We start from the raw sequence: 21,037 nt of genomic DNA, 5'->3' as shown, positions 1-21,037 counted from the left end.
ATGTGTCCTTTACCTCTATTGGTACTGGGGAAATGTGACCTTTACCTCTATTGGTACTGGGGAAATGTGCCCTTTACCTCTATTGGTAGTGGGGAAATGTGCCCTTTACCTCTATTGGTAGTGGGGAAATGTGCCCTTTACCTCTATTGGTACTGGGGAAATGTGCCCTTTACCTCTATTGGTACTGGGGAAATGTGCCCTTTACCTCTATTGGTACTGGGGAAATATGCCCTTTACCTCTATTGGTACTGGGGAAATATGACGTTTACTTTATTTCTGCTATGCATTCCATTTATGAGCATAAAACAATCTTATATTTAGTTTTTTGTTGTTATTGCATAATCAATTATATGTTAATTCACTGCCAGCTAAAGCTCGTTGCTATTCATTGTGTCTCTGTGGAGACCAAGAATCAAGAGACGCTGTATATTGAAGATGGTGATAAATGTTGATGAATACACCTCAGTATATCTGATGTTACACATTCTTATCCTCTAACTATCCCTCTCTTTTCTTCTTTTCCTCTGGCTCTCGTTCTACCAGGAAGTAGAGGTCAGTTTATTTCTTCATCTATATTCTACCCATCCCTTTTTCTTTGTCTTTTTTGAATGCTTGTAACTCACTTTCATTGTGTCTCTGTCTCTCACTTTATTGCCATTTACACTCTCTCTACCCACCCACCCTAACCTCCCTCTCTCTGTCATATACATCTCTCTCCCTCTCTCTCTTTCATATACATCTCTCTCTCCCTCTCTCTCTCTCCCTCTCTCTCTCTCCTTGTCCATTTTAATGAGAATGATTAATGTTCTAATTAAGAATAAAAAGTAACTTATACAATTGAAAGACCGCTCCCCCTGATGCCATATGTTCCACAAACGGCGCTTCAGTCCCTATATAGTGCACTACTTTTGACCAGAGCATATAGGGTAAGTAGTGCACTATATAGGGAATAGGGTGCAATTTGGAACACATACTTTGCAAGACATTTCTGATGCAGTACTATAGTATGCCATGCTGTTTCTTAGATCCCCATGCAGACTCATCTGGGCCCACAGTGTCTATGGCCTAAATGCCACCCTATTCCCTTTATAGTGCACTACTTTTGACCAGGGTCCATAGGGCTGTGGTAAAAAGTAGTGCACTATATAGGGAATAGGGTGCTATTTTGGACGCAACCAGTGACTCACTCACTCAGTTAATCATGATGCTTCTTTTGCTATGGGTTAACCTGGATCTCTCTGTCTCTGCAGGATGACTATGTGAGGACCTGGGATGAGAATCAGGGAGGCTCTAATGAAAGTAAGATCCCCCTCAGTTCTTTAACATACTGTATATTATACATCTATTGTACTGGTGTAGGATCTTCATTTGAGCCAGTTTGCTACAGCAGGAAAATAATCCTGCAGCAGCAGGAAATGTGGATTATAAACAGTGGACATTTTTGTAAGGGTAGATACATTTTTCTTAAAGGAAAATAAAGTCTGAAATTTCAAAGAAGAAATTACAAACTTAGGAAGCCTTTTTAAACCTGGAATACACTTCAATGTTTACATTTGCTACATTGCAAAAAAAGTTATTCTGCAACAGGATGATCAGATTAAATCTGCTGTGCTGGCCATGTCATTTACTATGGACTTTACTTACGAAGATTCAGCACCCACCACTTTTGAGAAATAACCTGAGAGTGATCATGTTATCCATTATATTTACCTCAATTTCATCGTGGTGAGTTGATCGATAAAACATTCTTAGAGAAAACAAAAACCGAGCTCTTGAAAGCTGACTAAATCAGTATAGGCTAGCTAGCCATCCATCTGAGGGACAGGTCGGCAACATCGCAGGGATCAGTGCCAGGCCTGGAATCAGGGGTTGACGATCACTGGGTTTATCAGACACAATAATGTCCATTAGAATGAGAGTTCACCCAGACGTGCTTCAGCCCAGGTCGCATAAAAAAGGAACCAAAAGGCGCACAACTGAGGTATCACACACTACACTGGTGTATTAGACAAGGCAAGCTACATGTTTGTTTACAATCCCATTTGTATTCTAGGTCAGATGCTGTACACACATGGCCTCAGTGAAAACGTCAAGTGATGTTAGAGATGTTAGCTCGCTGTAACAGCAGCCGTCTGACTGTATCTTTCTCCCTGAGGAGGTTCTGAGCTCTGCTGTCGACCAACTACCAATCAACATTGAGTAGCCTAGCCTGTCTTCTCTTCTCTGCTCTCCTCTTCTCTGTCTTTAATTGAGCCACAGGCCGATGAAGTCATGACATCCAGGTTGCATCCCAAATGGAACCCTATTCCCTATAAAGGTGCACTACCTTTTGACCAGAGCCTTATGGGCCCTGGTCAATTATAATAAACTGTATATGAAAAATAGTGCCATTTGGAACACAAGCTTGAAGTTGTGTCCATGACCATTGTGTCTTGATTTGCAGCTCAAATAAAGTGTGGGAATGGAATGGCTGAGTCCATTAGTACTGCTATATCTCTCCTAGCTTAATTAGCAGGTAATTATGACTTCCTGTAAAGGTCAGGAGAGAGGGGATGAGGGGGAGGGAGAGATTATACTTTCTACTACTGTGTTTTCTTGCTGGAGTCCATTTTGCGGCATTGTATTTTATAATATTGTCAATAATTGAAATATCAAACAATGCTGTAGGAATTGTTGGAGGTCTCAACTTTAATAGAACTGATCTCTCTCTCTCTCTCTCTCTCTCTATCTCTCTCTCTCACTACCCTCTGGGCCGTATGCACTACCCTCTGTAGTGCCTTGCGGTCGGAGGCCGAGCATTTTCCATACCAAGCAGTAATGCAACCAGTCAGGATGCTCTCGATGGTGCAGCTGTAGATCCTTTTGAGGATCTGAGGACCCATGCCAAATCTTTTCAGTCTCCTGAGGGGGAATAGGTTTTGTCGTGCCCTCTTCACGACTGTCTTGGTGTGCTTGGACCATATTAGTTTATTGGTGATGTGGACACCAAGGAACTTGAAGCTCTCAACCTGCTCCACTACAGCCCCGTTGATGAGAATGGGGGCTTGATGGGGGCTTTGTCTTGATCACGTTGAGGGATAGGTTGTTGTCCTGCCACCACAAGGCCAGGTCTCTGACCTCCTTCCTACAGGCTGTCTTGTTGTTGTCGGTGATCAGGCCTACCACTGTTGTCTCATCGGCAAACTTAATGATGGTGTTGGAGTTGTATCTGGCCATGCAGTCATGAGTGAACAGGGAGTACAGGAGGGGACTGAGCACGCACCTCTGAGGGGCCCCTGTGTTGAGGATCAGCATGGCGGATGTGTTGTTACCTACCCTTACGACCTGGGGGCGGCCCGTCAGGAAGTCCAGGATCCAGTTGCAGAGGGAGGTGTTTAGTCCCAGGGTCCTTAGCTTAGTGATGAGCTTTGAGTGCACTATGGTGTTGAACGCTGAGCTGTAGTCAATGAATAGCATTCTGACATAGGTGTTCCTTTTGTCCAGGTGGGAAAGGGCAGTGTGGAGTGCAATAGAGATTGCATCATCTGTGGATCTGTTAGGGTGGTATGCTAATAGGAGTGTGTCTAGGGTTTCTGGATAATGTTGTTGATGTGAGCCATGACAAGCCTTTCAAAGCACTTCATGTCTACAGACGTGAGTGCTACGGGTCGGTAGCCATTTAGGCAGGTTACCTTAATGTTCTTGGGCACAGGGACTATGATGGTCTGCTTAAAACATGTTGGTATTACAGACCTGAACAGGGAGAGGTTGAAAATGTCAGTGAAAAGACCCTTGCAGTTGGTTAGCGCATGCTCGCAGTACACGTCCTGGTAATCCGTCTGGCCCTGCGGCCTTGTGAATGTTGACCTGTTTAAAGGTGCTCCGACACATTCCAAGATGGCGTAGCAGTTCAGACATCTTTGTCTTTGTCTTGTCGTGTCCCGTGTATATATCTTTTTTTTTCTCCTTCGTATATATTTCATAAATATTTTTTATATTTTTAACCTAAGTTTCAACAATACTCTCCTGCAACCTGTCTCACCCAATGTGGTATGGATCTGCTATTTTCTATACTTTAGAACCGGAACCCCTAACAGAAGCTAGCCAGCTAACTAGCTACTAGCTAGTAGTCAGTTAGCCACTGCTAGCGGTCATCAGCTCACCCTAGCCCGGTCAACTCCTGCCAGTCTGCACAGCGTGATAACATCTCTGTCCCAAAGCAAGCACCAGTGAGCCTGGAACTAGCCTCGTACTAGGCCCATCTCCCGGCTAGCTGAAGAGGTCCATCAGCCACTCCTTGGACTACAATACATATTTTGCCAATTGGCCTGGACCCCTTTTACTGCCGACGTGGAGCCCTGCCGATTCCACCACGACTGGTCTACCGACGTAATCCGTCGCGACGTCCCCTGAAGGCCCATCCGCTAGCCTGCTAGCCACGGCCCGCTAGCATTCTAGAGCATATCGGACTGTTAGCTGAAGAGGACCATCAGCCAATTTCTTGGGCTACAATACCTATTTTACCAACTGGCCTGGACCCTTTTACTGCCTACACGGAGCCCTGCTGATCCAACACGACTGGTCTGCCGGTGTAACTGTCCGAGGGGGCTACAACAGACTTATTCCGTCGCGACGTCCCCCTAAGGCCCTTCTGCTAGCCCGGCCTGCTAGCTGTCTGAATCGCCGTGTCTCCAGCTCGCCTAGTTTCCCACTGATCCCTATGATCACTCGGCAATGCATGCCTCTCCCTAATGTCAATATGTCTTGTCCATTGCTGTTTTGGTTAGTGATTATTGTCTTATTTCACTGTAGATCCTCCATCCCTGCTCAATATGCCTTAGCTAGCCCTTTTGTTTCACCTCCCACACATGCGGGGACCTCACCTGGTCTAAATGATGTCTCTCGAGACAAAACCTCTCTCATCGTCACTCAATGCCTAGGTTTACCTCCACTGTATTCACATCCTACCATACCCTTGTATGTACATTATGCCTTGAATCTATTCTTCCGCGCCCAGAAACCTGCTCCTTTTACTCTCTGTTCTGAACGCACTAGACGACCAGTTCTTATAGCCTTTAGCCGTACCCTTATCCAACTCCTCCTCTGTTCCTCTGGTGATGTAGAGGTTAATCCAGGCCCTGCAGCACCTAGCTACACTCCCATTCCCCAGGTGCTCTCATTTGTTGACCTCTGTAACCGTAAAATCCTTGGTTTCATGCATGTTAACATTAGAAGCCTCCTCCCTAAGTTTGTTTTACTCACTGCTTTAGCACACTCTGCCAACCCGGATGTCCTAGCCGTGTCTGAATCCTGGTTTAGGAAGGCCACCAAAAATCCTGAAATTTCCATCCCTAACTATAACATTTTCCGACAAGATAGAACTGCCAAAGGGGGCGAAGTTAGCCTGCAGAGTTCTGTCATACTATCCAGGTCTATGTCCAAACAATTCGAGCTTCTACTTCTAAAAATCCACCTTTCCAGAAACAAGTCTCTCACTGTTGCTGCTTGTTATAGACCACCTTCTACCCCCAGCTGTGCCCTGGACACCATATGTGAATTGATTGCCCCCATATATCTTCAGAGCTCGTACTGTTAGGTGACCTAAACTGGGACATGCTTAACACCCCAGCCGTCCTACAATCTAAGCTAGATGCCCTCAATCTCACACAAATTATCAAGGAACCTACCAGGTACAACCCCAAATCTGTAAACACGGGCACCCTCCATAGATATCATCCTGACCAACCTGCCCTCTAAATACACCTCTGCTGTCTTCAACCAGGATCTCAGTGATCACTGCCTCATTGCCTGCGTCCGTAATGGGTCTGCGGTCAAATGACCACCTCTCATCACTGTCAAACGCTCCCAAAAACACTTCAGCGAGCAGGCCTTTCTAATCGACCTGGCCCGGGTATCCTGGAAGGATATTAACCTCATTCCGTCAGCAGAGGATGCCTGGTTATTCTTTTAAAAGTGCTTTCATCACCATCTTAAATAAGCGTGCCCCATTCAAAAAATGTAGAACCAGGAACAGATATAGCCCTTGGTTCACTCCAGACCTGACTGCCCTTGACCAGCACAAAAACATCCTGTGGCGTACTGCATTAGCATCGAATAGCCCCCGTGATACGCAACTTTTCAGGGAAGTTAGGAACCAATATACACAGGCAGTTTGAAAAAGCTAGCCTTTGCTTTCCTAACAGAAATTTGTATCCTGTAGCACAAACTCCCAAAAGTTCTGGGACACTGTAAAGTCCATGGAGAATAAGAGCACCCCTCCCAGCTGCCCACTGCACTGAGGTTAGGAAACACTGTCACCACCTATTAAATCCACAATAATTGAGAATTTCAGTAAGCATTTTTCTACGGCTGGCCATACTTTCCACCTGGCTACCCCTACCCCGGTCAAGAGCCCTGCACCCCCCACAGCAACTTGCCCAAACCTCCCCCATTTCTCCTTCACCCAAATCCAGATAGCTGATGTTCTGAAAGAGTTGCAAAATCTGGACCCCTACAAATCAGCTGGACTAGACAATCTGGACCTTCTCTTTCTAAAATTATCCGCCGCAATTGTTGCAACCCATATTACTAGCCTATTCAACCTCTCTTTCGTATCGTCTGAGATCCCCAAAGATTGGAAAGCTCCCCTCGTCAAAGGGGGAGACACTCTAGACCCAAACTGTTACAAACCTATATCTATCCTACCCTGCCTTTCTAAGGTTTTCGAAAGCCAAGTTAACAAACAGATCACCGACCATTTCAAATCCCACCGTACCTTCTCCGCTATGCAATCTGGTTTCCGACCTCCAGACGAGGTTAGTACCATACAATGCCATACAAATCTCCTTCCGTGGCCTCCAACTGCTCTTAAATGCAAGTAAAACTAAATTCATGCTCTTCAACCGATCGCTGCCCGCCCATCCAGCATCACTACTCTGGACGGTTCTGACTTAGAATATGTGGACAATTACAAATACCTAGGTGTCTGGTTAGACTGTAAACTCTCCTTCCAGACTCACATTAAGCATCTCCAATCCAAAATGAAATCTAGAATCGGCTTCCTATTTCGCCAAAAAGAATCCTTCACTCATGCTGCCAAACATACCCTCGTAAAACTGACCCTCCTACCGATCCTTGACTTCGGCGATGTCACTTCTAAAATAGCCTCCAACACTCTACTCAGCAAATTGGATGCAGTCTATCCATTTTGTCATCAAAGCCCCATATACTACCCACCACTGCGACCTGTGTGCTCTCGTTTGCTGGCCCTCGCTTCATATTCGTCGCCAAACCCACTGGCTCCAGGTCATCTATAAGTCTTTGCTAGGTAAAGCCCCGCCTTATCTCAGCTCACTGGTCACCGTAGCACACGCTCCCGCAGGTATATCTCACTGGTCACCTCCAAAGCCAACACCTCCTTTGTTCCGCCTTTCCTTCCAGTTCTCTGCTGCCAATGACTGGAACGAATTGCAAAAATCACTGAAGCTGGAGACTTATCTCCCTCACTAACTTTAAGCGTCAGCTGTCAGATCAGATCATTGCACCTGTACATATCCCATCTGTAAATAGCCCATCCAACTACCTCATCCCCATATTGTTATTTATTTTTTGCTCCTTTGCACCCCAGTATCTCTACTTGCACATTCATCTTCTGCACATCTATCACTCTAGTGTTTATTTGCTAAATTGTAATTACTTCGCCACTACGGCCTATTTATTGCCCTACCTCCCTAATCTTACTACATTTACACACACTGTATAGATTTTTCTATTGTTTTATTGACTCTACGTTTGTTTATTCCATGTGTAACTCTGTGTTGTTGTTTGTGTCACACTGCTTTGCTTTATCTTTGCCAGGTCGCAGTTGTAAATGAGAACTTGTTCTCTGCTGGCCTACCTGGTTAAATAAAGGTGAAATAAAAAAATAAACATTGGCTGCGGAGAGCGTGATCACACAGTCGTGCGGAACAGCTGGTGCTCTCTGTTTCACTCTGTTTCAGTGTTATTTGCCTCGAAGCGAGCATAGAAGTAGTTTAGCTCGTCTGGTGGCTCGTGTCACTGGGCAGCTCTCAGCTGTGCTTCCCTTTGTAGTCTGTAATGGTTTGCAAGCCCTGCCACATCTGACGAACGTCGGAGCCGGTGTATTACAATTCAATCTTAGTCCTGTATTGAAGCTTTGCCTCTTTGATGTTTCATTGGAGAACATAGCGGGATTTATTATAAGCTTCCGGGTTAGAGTCCCGCTCCTTGAAAGCGGCAGCTCTAGCTTTTAGCTCAGTGCGGATGTTACCTGTAATCCATGGCTTCTGGTTGGGGTATGTACGTTTGGTCGCTGTGGGGACAACGTCATTGATGCACTTATTGATGAAGCCAATGACTGATGAGGTGTACTCCTCAATGCCATCGGAAGAATCCCAGAACATATTCCAGTCTGTGCTAGCAAAACAATCCTGTAGCTTAGCATCTGCTTCATCTGACCACTTTTTTATTGACCGAGTCACTAGTGCTTCCTGCTTTAATTTTTGCTTGTAAGCAGGAATCGGGAGGATAGAATTATGGTCAGATTTGCCAAATGGAGGACGAGGGAGAGCTTTGTGCGCGTCTCTGTGTGTGGAGTAAAGGTGGCCTAGAGTTTTTTTCCCTCTGTTTGCACATTTAACATGCTGATAGAAATTTGGTAACACGAATTTAAGTTTTCCTTGCATTAAAGTCCCCGGCCACTAGGAGCGCCGCCTCTGGATGAGCGTCTTCCTGTTTGCTTATGGTGGAATACAGCTCATTGAGTGCGGTCTTAGTGCCAGCATTGGTCTGTGGTGGTATGTAGACAGCTATGAAAAATACAGATGAAAACTCTCTAGGTAGATAGTGTGGACAGCTTATCATGAGATACTCTACCTCAGGCGAGCAAAACCTTGAGACTTCCTTAGATATCGTGCACCAGCTGTTGTTTACAAATATTATCCGCCACCCCTTGTCTTACCAGATGCCGCTGTTCTATCCTGCCGATACAGCGTATAACCAGCCAGCTTTATGTTGATAATGTCGTCGTTCAGCCACGACTCCGTGAAACATAAGATATTACAGTTTTTAATGTCCCATTGGTAGTTTAATCTTCCTCGTAGGTAGTTGATTTTATTTTCCAATGATTGCACGTTAGCTAGTAGAACAGAAGTGGGGGTTTATTCGATCGCCTTTGAATTCTCAGAAGGCAGCCCGACCTCCGCCCTCTTTTTCTCCGTCGCAAATGACAGGGATTTGGACCTGTTCCTGGGAAAGCAGTATGTCCTTCACGTCGGGCTCGTTGGACTCGTTAAAGGAAAAAAAGCTTCTGCCAGTCCGTGGTGAGTAATCACTGTTCTGATGTCCCTAAGTTATTTTCGGTCATAAGAGCAACATTATGTACAAAATAAGTTAAAAAATAAGTTACAAACAACAAAAACGAACAAAAAAACACAGTCAGCCATCTTCTCTGACGCCATGATACAGTTGAGAGAGGGGAAGAGATACAGAAAGAGTGAGATAAATGGTGAAAGAGGGAGAGAGAGAGAGATGGATATAAGGAAAGAGATGGATAGATTTGTCCCTCTCAGACATCTTCATAGTCAGTGTGATGTCTTCGCTGTAGAGCCAGGCTGAGCAGGTTGGCTTTTATACCCCATTCATACACAGACCAAAATTCCACTAATTTACCATGCCTGGATTTTATACCAGCTTTCTAATATATCTGAAAGGGGTAGGGGTTAAAATACACAGAACAATAAAAGCCACCTAAAGACAGAGTCATGATTCCTTAACACTTCCATTGTTTAACCCCTCCCTAATTTAAATTGCAAACAGCTCCCATGGTTTAACAATACCTCCACCCCTCCCAATTGGCCAGTTACCCACTGAAATGTATTAAAGGGGTATACCTGCAAAGAAGTGAAAAATAAGGGGCTGTTTGAAAGGGGGTCATAAAACTTCACCTTATATTTTTTTTACAGGTAACATACCACATCTTCTGTCTGAAATGGATGTTATTACTTGCCCTGGAGGCGGGTCTGCAGAGTGGTCACTAGCTAGCACAGCCACAAAGTGTGTGTGTGGTTCTGTGTATGTGCATGTATACACACTCATCTGTGTGTGTTCATAAACTACATGATTACTAAATACACTGAGTATACAAAACATTAGGAATACCTGCTCTTTTCAGGACATAGACTCAATATTAGGAAGGTGTTCCTAATGTTTTGTACACTGAGTCACATCTCCATATAATCAAATCAAACTTTATTTTCCACATGCGCCGAATACAACAAGTGTAGACTTTACCGTGAAATGCATACTTACAAGCCCTTAACCAACAATGCAGCTCAAGAAGAATAAAATATTTACCAAGTAGACTAAAATAAAAAGTAATAATAAAAAGTAACGCAATAAGAATAACAATAACGAGTCTATATACAGGGGGCACCAGTACCGAGTCAGTGTGCAAAGGTACAGGCTAGTTGAGGTATAGCCTATCTATGTCCTGGAAAAAGCAATATGCGATAGCTCTGATGACATTAGTAGCAAAAGGTTTGTAAACAGAGGATGAGAGATGATGATGACTGAGTTGAGCTCACCGTTCTCCAGTCCCAATCTCCAGGGATTAGCCTGGTGATAATCTGGATTAGGCTGGATTACCACATGCAGTGCCTAATAAGGAGAGTTAATAGCGGCACACTCTTATGACATAACAAGGATAGAGAAGGAGAGAGAGAGAGATGAAGGAAGAAGTGAGAGATGATGTGAGGAAGATGAATAGGGAGAAGGGGGGTGAAGAGTGGGAGACTGAGGAGAAAGACAAAGATAAAAGACAGAGTAGAGGTGGAGGGTGACAGATAAAGACAATGGAGGTGGAGGGAGACGGATAAAGACAAGAGTAGAGGTGGAGGGAGACAGATAAAGACAATAAAGGTGGAGGGAGACAGATAAAGACAATAAAGGTGGAGGGAGACAGATAAAGACAATGGAGGTGGAGGGAGACGGATAAAGACAATAAAGGTGGAGGGAGACAGATAAAGACAAGAGTAGAGGTGGAGGGAGACAGATAAAGACAAGAGTAGAGGTGGAGGGAGTCGGATAAAGACAGTAGAGGTGGAGGGAGTCGGATAAAGACAGTAGAGGTGGAGGGAGTCGGATAAAGACAGTAGAGGTGGAGGGAGTCGGATAAAGACAGTAGAGGTGGAGGGAGTCGGATAAAGACAATAGAGGTGGAGGGAGACAGATAAAGACAAGAGTAGAGGTGGAGGGAGACAGATAAAGACAATAGAGGTGGAGGGAGTCGGATAAAGACTGTAGAGGTGGAGGGAGACAAACAAAGACAGTAGAGGTGGAGGGAGACAGATAAAGACAGAATAGGTGGAGGGAGTCGGACAAAGACAGTAGAGGTGGAGGGAGACAAACAAAGACAGTAGAGGTGGAGGGAGACAGTAGAGGTGGAGGGAGACAGATAAAGACAGAGTAGAGGGAGACAGATAAAGACAGAGTAGAGGGAGAAAGATAAAGACAGAGTAGAGGTGAAGGGAGTCAGATGAAGGAAGATGTTTGTTTAAAGAGCGAAGGAAGGTCAGAGGGGTATTGAGAGGGAAAGAGAGAGGGACGGAGAGAGAGTTCTCAGAAATATAATGTGGCAGATTGATCTACAAATCACATACACATTTCAAACCAAGACGTTTTTCCACAAACTTTAGCATACCGTCAACATTTTGCCAATTTTTCTTTATATCTGAAAGTATTGCCGGCAACAAAGCCTGTACTTTTATTTCCTCCAACCAACCTAGCTGGTTGAGAGAATGCCAAGAGTGTGCAAAGCTGTCATCAAGGCAAAGGATGGCTACTTTGAAGAATCAAAAATATAAAATGTATTTTAATTTGTTTAACACTTTTTTGGTTTCTACATGATTCAATATGTGTTATTTCATAGTTTTGACACCTTCACTATTATTCTGCATTGTAGAAAATAGTTTAAAAAAATTAAGAAAAACCCTTGAATGAGTAGGTGTGTCCAAACTTTTGACTGGTACTGTATAAGTAGCCAGGTCAAAATCCCAACATATGGATCACAATGCTCCCAAGTAGGGAAATAGAGCCTGCATGAAGAGCCCTGTGGCTTCAGGCTATTTGGCGTGGGAAATGTGGGGACCCGGTATCCAAGTATGCCACAGCTATGTGTGTGGAAAACATTTAATCACAGGTAAGACATTTAACTTGTTTAGTAGAAGCAGACAACAAGACAATTGAGTTTAAAAGGGGTCAAGTTTTTGTTGTGAGGCAATGGGGTGACCTAGGTAACCACAGGTTGTTTTCCCCACAGGCAGGCGTTCTATCTAATACGGACTGGGATTATAAAAGACGAATGCCAACAAGAATGTGGTAAAACTTTGGCTGTTTGAAAGGGGACCATATAAAAAATGTTCCCCAAAAATGTTCACGCAACATACCGCAAAGCCTATGTGAAAAGTGTAACAGTTAGACCCGCAGCTCATAGAGCCTGTTGCTATGGAGACATCATCATTGTGGTGCAGGCAATTCTTTAATCCATGGGAGCCTGTTAACACTGGGCTAACCACCTTATGCTATTATACAACACACAACGCAACTCCAAGCCTTTCAGCACCAGTATTGTGGCTGCTGCTATACCAACAACATTTATTTACAATGTTTTCTATAAACATGTATTGTGTATTTTCTATTTGCATGTATTTTCTTTCTCTTCTTATTTCTTTAGCTGAGGTTAAATCCTCTAAAGAAGTCAACAGACGGTTATGCAGTCGACTGTAGGGCAAAGGCACGAGTCAGACAAATGGATCTTTCTTTTTTCCTTCTCTCTCTCTAAGGGCCAAGTTGGCAGGCAGCCTGCTCTGTTCTGAGTCTGCTGATGCATTAGTGTGAATTAGCTGTGGGTCGAAGCATCAAACCAGCCTGGAGGAGAGAGGAACAGAGGCAAAGAGAGAGAGGAGAGAGGGAGACAGAGAGAGAGGCTGTGAGAGAGAGATACAGAGAGAGAAAGAGAGAGAGGAGAGGCAGAGAGAGAAAAAATAATATGAGGGAGGTTTGAGGGATAGATACACAATCAATGCCAGAAGCGGAGTGTGTAGCTGACAAATGGAGAAAGACCAGTTGATGACAGACTGGAAGGGTGATGATCAGGCTGGATCATTACCATGACTCTTTTTTTGGCGCTGTCGTGTGTGCATGCGCACAACAGACCCGTGGCTGACGAATGGAGGTGGATTGTTTTTGGATTTGATTTTCAAACCTGGTATCTGTGGGTTGGCTATGATAATCCGCTGATGATCTGTGTATTACTGATTTAGTCTTCTTCATCCTACACTGCCATAACATGAGATGATACCTATCACCGCAGACATAGATACCGTATAAGATGACTATACATGTGAATACAACATGTCTGTGCATCACAAAATCTGTTCCAATAGTGCCTTAAGAGCTGCTTTGAAATAGAATGAGAAGGAATGAGAACAGAGAACAGAGATTCTGTCAGGAGAATTCTTGAGATTGAGAATGAATAATAAAGTCAACGAGTACTACACAGCTGATTCAAATAACCAACTCTTCATCAAGCTTTGATCATTTCAATCAGCTGTGTAGTGCTAGGGCAAAACCCAAAACGTGCCCCCGGGAAGGGGGCCCAGGACCGACTTTGGGAAACGCTGATCTAGAAACCATTAAGAAAAAACTTCATGCCGCCTTAGTCTTCCTCTACTTACCATATGGTATGGTCTCTCTACTCGTAATGCTGAGCTACAGAGGAGCTGTTAACTGTAGGGTTTTAGCATTGAGCAAAAAATATTTAAATGTTTTTTTATTTCATCTTTATTTAACCAGATAGGCCAGTTGAGAACAAGTTCTCATTTACAACTGCGACCTGGCCAAGATAAAGCAAAGCAGTGCGACAAAAACGACAACACAGAGTTACACATGGGATAAACAAACGTACAGTCAATAACACAATAGAAAAATCTGTATACGGTGTGTGCAAATGAAGTAAGGAGGTAAGGCAATAAATAGGCCAATGGTGGCGAAGTAGTTACAATTTAGCAATTTACACTAGAGTGATATATTTGCAGATGAGGATGTGCAAGTAGAAATACTGGTGTGCAAAAGAGCAGAAAAACAAATATGGGTATGAGGTAGGTAGTCGTTTGGATGGGCTATTTCCAGATGGGCTGTGTACAGCTGCAGCGATCAGGAAGCTGCTCTGACAGCTGACATTTAAAGTTAGTGAGGGAGATAGAAGTCTTCAACTTCAGTGATTTTTGCAATTCGTTCCCGTCATTGGCAACAGAGAACTGAAAGGAAAGGTGGCCAAAGGGGGTGTTGGCTTTGGGGGTGACCAGTGAGATATACCTGCTGGAGCGTGTGCTACGGGTGGGTGTTGCTATGGTGACCAGTGAGCTGAGAAAGGTGGAGCTTTACCTAGCAAAGACTTAGATGACCTGGATCCAGTGGGTTTGGCAATGAATATGTAGCAAGGACCAGCCAACGTAAGCATACAGGTCGCAGTGGTGGGTAGTATATGGGGCTTTGGTGACAAAACGGATGGCACTGTGATAGACTACATCCAATTTGTTGAGTAGAGTGTTGGAGGCTATTTTGTAAATGACATCGCCGAAGTCAAGGACGGGAAAAAAAAAAAATTATGAATTGAATTGAATTGAAATGTATGCATTCACTACTGTAAGTCGCTCTGGATAAGAGCGTCTACTAAATGACTAAAATGTAAATGTAAGGATCGGTAGGATAGTCAGTTTTACGAGGGTATGTTTGGCAGCATGAGTGAAGGATGCTTTGTTGCGAAATAGGAAGCCGATTCTAGATTTAATTTTTGGATTGGAGATGCTTAATGTGAGTCTGGAAGGAGGGTTTATGCAAATTGACACATCAGAACATAAGAGCAACACAACCTCACTGCCTGGAACACACCCATTGAGAGAGCACAGCCCCTTAAAGGTCCTTCCGCAAGATCTGAGAGGTCGTATTATTGAAAACGTCTGGACCTGAAGAAGTGTTTAACATCTCAGGAAACCCTTTGTGGTTTGTAAGGATAAGTTCCTGCTACCATTGATGACTGCGTTCCTAGTCGGGTATCATGACTGAGGAAATTAGACTTTGTCGAACTCCTTGCCCTGAGGAGGAGTGTATATCATATGGCAAGATATGCTCTAAAAAGACCATTAGAAGTGGAGTGCATTTCTATTCTTCAGGCTGTGAACATATCATCATTGATTAATCATAGATTGTAGATATGTTTTGGGTTTATAAAGATGGGTGTTTTAGTGTTAGTTCCTTTTTGTTTATTTGATCTCATAGCACAGCTTAGCTTCATGTGCACACATTCTCCTCATACACAAGTAAAACATACATTCTATAGTTTTGGACTACCACCATCTCAGAAGATGATGTTTGGCTAACTTCTCCACCATCAGACGTGTACATGACTGCATTGTTCACCAAACCAGGGTATGTCAATCAAAAAAATGAATGTAAATGTGATGCCAGCTCTGTCTTTTGTAGGTATCAGATTGTCAATGATTCTAGTTACATGTTCAAGGAGGGTCGTGTAGACCAGTGGAGGCTGGTGGACGGAGCTATAGGAGGATGGGCTTATTGGAATGGTATAAATGGAACGGAGTCAAACATGGTTTCCATATGTTTGTGTTTGATACCGTTCCAGTTCTTCCATTCCAGCCTCCTATCGCTCCACCCACCAGCCTCCACTGGTGTAGACATCTCAGCAATTGAAACCAGTTTGACCACAAATAGCAGAGGGAATAGTAGGAAATCAATATACCTTATTCATGAAGAAAAAATGTCCCTCCTCCTATAGATCTTTACCCATATTGTGTGGTCCCCTCCCCATGCATCTGATAGAAACCTACAGAGGAGGTATTAACTTTAGCCACATGCTCAATGCAACACAACCTCTGTTTGAACATTCTTATGCGGTAATGCACCTACAGTAAAAAGCTTGTTTGCGCTCCACCATTAGACACTGAAGAAGCAGAAAATAAAAGAACACGCCCACATTGAGAGACCACAGCCCCTTGAAGGTCCTGCACCTGAGCAGAGGGGCTCTGTAATAGGCATTGTTTTGCCCCTTTATTTACCTCAATGAGCAGATGCTCTGAACCAGGGGTGTCAAACTCATTCTGTGGAGGGTCTAGTGTCTGCAGGGTTTTCTTTCTTCTGTGGTATAAAGGTGTTTACAACAATTGGATGTGTGGGTAGATGTGTGGGTGGGTAATAATAAATATCATACAAACTATCAAAAAATAAATTAACTGATCAAAATCAACCTGCTTTTCTGTAAAACCCTCCCCAATTCTAATCAGGTCAGAAGGACATTTCCTAGCAACAGTAGTCCTTGCAGTGCTTCTGACATGAAGTCTTGTTGCCCCAAAAATGTCTCGATATGTTCACAGATATGTTGTCCAACTTCTTAGATACTTATGCTGTACAATCAATCACTGTGACTATAAATGCTACAAAATTCACCTTCACAATGATTGTGTCCAGAACACTTGATTGACTTTAAACATTAGTAACTGGTTGTAATGCATCCATCGCCATATCTTTTTCAACACTGTGGCCTCTTGCCCCTTCGACTCTCTTCACCGCCTCCACATAGGAGATCTGCTGTACAGCTCTGATCCTTGACATCTCGACCTCCTTCGCCCTAACAGGCCAGTTGCAATATTTTCCATTCACAGATTCTTCAATACCATACTTCTCCCGTCTGCAAACATTTGACACATGACCATATATTTTACAATTCACACACTGTAATGGTTTGGGCAGAATTGCGTATTAATGCCCATCATTTTGTTCGACTAGCAGCTGTCCACATACTTTTGGTCATGTAGTGTATCAACAGAGAAATACTTTTTAACCCCATTTTACTCTCCATTTAATGGTGTGTATTAATAAGCCTAAACAACAAGGATATTGTTGGAGAATGTTGGAAGCCATCGTACAAAAGGCTAGGTTGACCTAATACTGCCTGCAAGAGATGTTCCAGAAAGGCTATTAATTCTGCAAGAGATGCGCTAGAAATTGTGTTTAAAGACTGTTTTGCAGAAGAGCTTCAGTAGTGGAGTGTATTTCTACCGCCAAAGTTATACACTAATACTTTTTATAGACCTTTTACTTTCCATTTGCATTTTAGATTGTAGCTATATTTTGAGTTGAGGGTTAATAAAGTTGCTTTTAAATGTTCATTATCATTGTTAGTTTCTTTCTGTATCTCTTACTGCACACTTTAACCTCCATCACATACTCCTTTATTTAACCTGGCATTTCAATTAAGAGCACATTATTATTTACAAGGCTGCCTGGGCCTTCACACCTGGGCCTCACATACCTCATACACACAGGTAAAACTCAGTCAACAGTTTGGACTACCAACATCTTACTGGCAATGCTTATTGTTTGGCTAAATACTCAAACATCAGACATTGTTCACCAAACAAGGTAGTTTTGTAGAACTGCACACTACCACAATCTGACATTGAATGCTTATTGTCTGGCTAACGACTGAATAGTGATGTACATGTGAAAGGCTATACAGTGGAAAGTTTAGGTTTTATTTATTCGCACTAAAGAAAAGAAGTGAAAGACAAAACAGTGCAGATATAAACTGTAAAAAACGGTGTGCAGGTGAGGTTGGAAGCCTAAAAGGGCTGATATGAAAACTACATCACAAATATAAGTACCAAAAAAAAGTTGATTCAGTCAAACAAAGCATATTAATTATAATTGTACATGATATACTCAGTATAGAAGAAAAAATGTGTGTGTGCATGTGAGCGTTACATGGAGGGGATTATTGGGTAGTTTGGTTCATTAGGCTGACCCCCAGTCTTCGCTTGAAGTTATTGAGGGATGATGAGGTTTTGACAATGTGAAGATAAGAATTCCAGAGTATGGTACCTCTGTATCTGATAGAGAATTATGAGGTGCGACTATGAGGTGCGGCAGTAGGGAGGGTGACGATTATCGCAGTGTCTTGTGGTACATAAATGGATTTCAGAATGAACCTGGAAGGATCCATTGAAGGGTTTAGGTAAACTGTCTGTGAGATATGAGTATTTATAGATGGAAGTGCATAATTGGCGTGCATTAATGTCGTAAATAGATGAGATATTTCGTTTCTTAAACAACGGTGCAGATGGAGCCAGGTAATAAGAGGATGTGGCTAGTCTTGCAAATGTCTTTTGTAGGATGAGTAGTTTATGTACAGTGCATTCTTTTTCCACATTTTTGTTACGTTACAGCCTTATTCTAAAATGGATGAAGAAAAAAAAAATCCTCAACAATCTACACACAATACCCCATAATTACAAAGTGAAAACAGGATTTTAGAAATTTTTGCAAATGTATTCAAAATAAAAAACAGAAATACATTATTTACATAAGTATTCAGACCCTTTGTTATGAGACTCGAAATTGAGCATCCTGTTTCCATTGATCATCCTTGATGTTTCTACAAATTTACCTGTGGTAAATTCAGTTGATTGGACATGATTTGGAAAGGCACACACCTGTCTATATAAGGTCCCACAGTTGACATTGCACATCAGAGCAAATGCCAAGCCATGAGGACGAAGGAATTGTCCGTAGAGCTCCGAGACAGGATTGTGTCCAGGCACAGATCTGGGGATGGGTACCAAAACATTTCTGCAGCATTGAATGTCCCCAAGAACACAGTGGCCTCCATTATTCTTAAATGGAAAAAGTTTGGAACCACTAAGACTCTTCCTAGAGCTGGCCGCCCAGTCAAACTGAGCAATCGGGAAAGAAGGGCCTTGATCAGGGAGGTGACCAAGAACCCGATGGTCACTCTGACAGAGCTCCAGAGTTCCTCTGTGGAGATGGGAGAACCTTCCAGAAGGTCAACAGCCTATGCAGCACTCCACCAATCAGGCCTTTATGGTAGTGTGGCCAGATAGAAGCCACTCCTCAGTAAAACATTTTTTGCAAAAAAACAAAAAAAGCATATAATTTACAAAAATTGGGGGGGGGGGGGGGGGGGGCTTGCCTGTTTTCCATGTTATTTTGGAATTAATACGGGTCACATATCAGTATGCAAACAATGTAAAAAAAGACATATATCATTGAGTTAATAAAGCCGCGTACAAACAGGCAGCTCAAAAATACAGGTGTTTCAACCTAGCTCAGTGCTTTCTGTGGTTTTGGGGCAGACCAGGAGAAAATATGAACATTGCACCATGATTGGCTCAGTGTTCTGTCACTCATGGGACACTACGTCACCCGCTTTTAGTAAGGGAGACATCAATAATGTGGGCCCTCCTGTGTACTGCCATAGACTTAGATTAGAAGTGCCCTTCCAGAAGGCTCAAGGTCATTGGCCACAGAAATTACGTCAAATCACGTTATTTGTACAGTAGCTTTGATTGGACTGATCATGTCAACATCTTACTTTCACAATCTTAGCTAGCAGTCATCATCATGATTCATGAATCAAGTCTACTGGCAAATCCTTTTTAATCCTTGTCATATGAAGAGAAATAATGAAGAGAAAATAGAGATAAAACGTATCGGTGCTCATCGGCCATTGGACATAAACATTACACAACAATTTGGAAATCGAAAATTCAACAATGAGTTGTTTGGAAGGAATCGGTGACAGTGGTTAACCGCAAGCATTGCAACTGGGAAGTCAGACTGGGAAGTCAGACTTTCTTCTTTGGTGGCTCTGACTCTTTGCTTTATCGGGTTGCTGTGCAGGCCACTCTTCCTTCAGCAAGTTGCTGACCAAAGCCCACACCTCACCCCTCTCAGGTCTGGGAAGATACTTAAGGTCCTTAAACCTTGGGTCGAGTGCTGTGGCGATCTTCAGCCATGTGAGCTTGGTGTTTTCCTTGCGTTTCTCCAGGTCTGTTGTGAATGTTAGCTTGAATCTTATCATGTAGGCAGGGTCATCATCGGAGCTCTCCATCACCCGAAGGAGATGGCACAAATCAGACAACACAACTGAGCAGGAAATGTACTTCCCCTCCCAGAAGTTCAGTCAAGTACCTGCAGTGAAAGATAATTCAAAATCACTTCAGTCAATTGTGAGAGGCTTTTTATATACACAAACTCACTCACTCACACACACACACACACACACACACACACACACACACTTTACACACTCGCGCTCTCTCACACACACACACACACACACAATCTTATTATAACACTAATAGTGAGATAGAGAAGATTACCTGCAAGGCTCTAGTAGTGCCTGCAGCTTCTGCATTTTCTCCAGTTCAGCTGTGGTTGGGGAAAGGGGGATACCTAGTCAGTTGTACAACTGAATGCCTTCAACCTCTCAATCAGAGAGTTGCGGGGGGCTGCCTTAATCGACATCCACGTCTTCGGCGCTCGGGGTACAGTGGGTTAACTGCCTTGCTCAGGGCAGAACGACAGATTTTTACGTTGTCAGCTCAGGGATTTGATCCAGCAACCTTTCGGTTACTGGTTGGCATGGTGATGTTAGTTTTCTGTTGGGCCAGAGCATCTCTGTGGTTGTTGGTTTCAGTGGACACGTGTTACCATTTCCAGAGTGGAATTCCATCTTGAAAGGTATGAGCTTGAAAGGTATTTAAAGGTATGAGCTCTGCTTTGTTTTTTGCGCAGGCTGTACACACTTCATAAGTCTATCAGGATAAGGTAAGACCCAGATGCAGACCGTGTCAAAGTAACAATGTTTATTACAGCAACCGGGGCAAAGGTACAGGACGGCAGGCAGGCTCAGGGGCAGGCAGAGTGGTCAGGCAGGTGGGTTCAGGGTTAGGAAAGGCAAGGGTCAAAAACCAGGAGGGTGAGAAAAAGGGAAGCTGGGAAAAGACAGGAGCTGACAGGACAACGCTGGTAAGCTTGACAAACAAGACGAACTAGCAATAGACAAACAGAAAACACAGGTATAAGTACACAGGATAATGAAGAAGATGGGCAACACCTGGAGGGGGTGGAGACAAGCACAAAGACAGGTGAGACCGATCAG

The 21,037-nt window shown here is 43.4% G+C and overlaps 1 protein-coding gene across 1 annotated transcript in view; it reads left to right on the top strand.

Moving 5' to 3' along the window:
* The window catches only part of LOC106577213 (testican-2), a 73,647-nt gene that overhangs the window by 30,844 nt on the left and 21,766 nt on the right, over positions 1-21,037 (top strand). Inside the window, exon 2 of the mRNA XM_014155118.3 lies at positions 1,251-1,299. Coding sequence (XP_014010593.3) covers positions 1,251-1,299 — 49 coding nt within the window. The remainder of the gene's footprint in view (positions 1-1,250; positions 1,300-21,037) is intronic.

Source organism: Salmo salar, chromosome 18, assembly GCF_965601325.2.
Source record: "Salmo salar chromosome 18, fSalSal1, whole genome shotgun sequence".
Classification (NCBI taxonomy): domain Eukaryota; kingdom Metazoa; phylum Chordata; class Actinopteri; order Salmoniformes; family Salmonidae; genus Salmo; species Salmo salar.
Note: the sequence above shows the minus strand (reverse complement) of the source record. Positions and strands in the feature narration are given on the sequence as shown.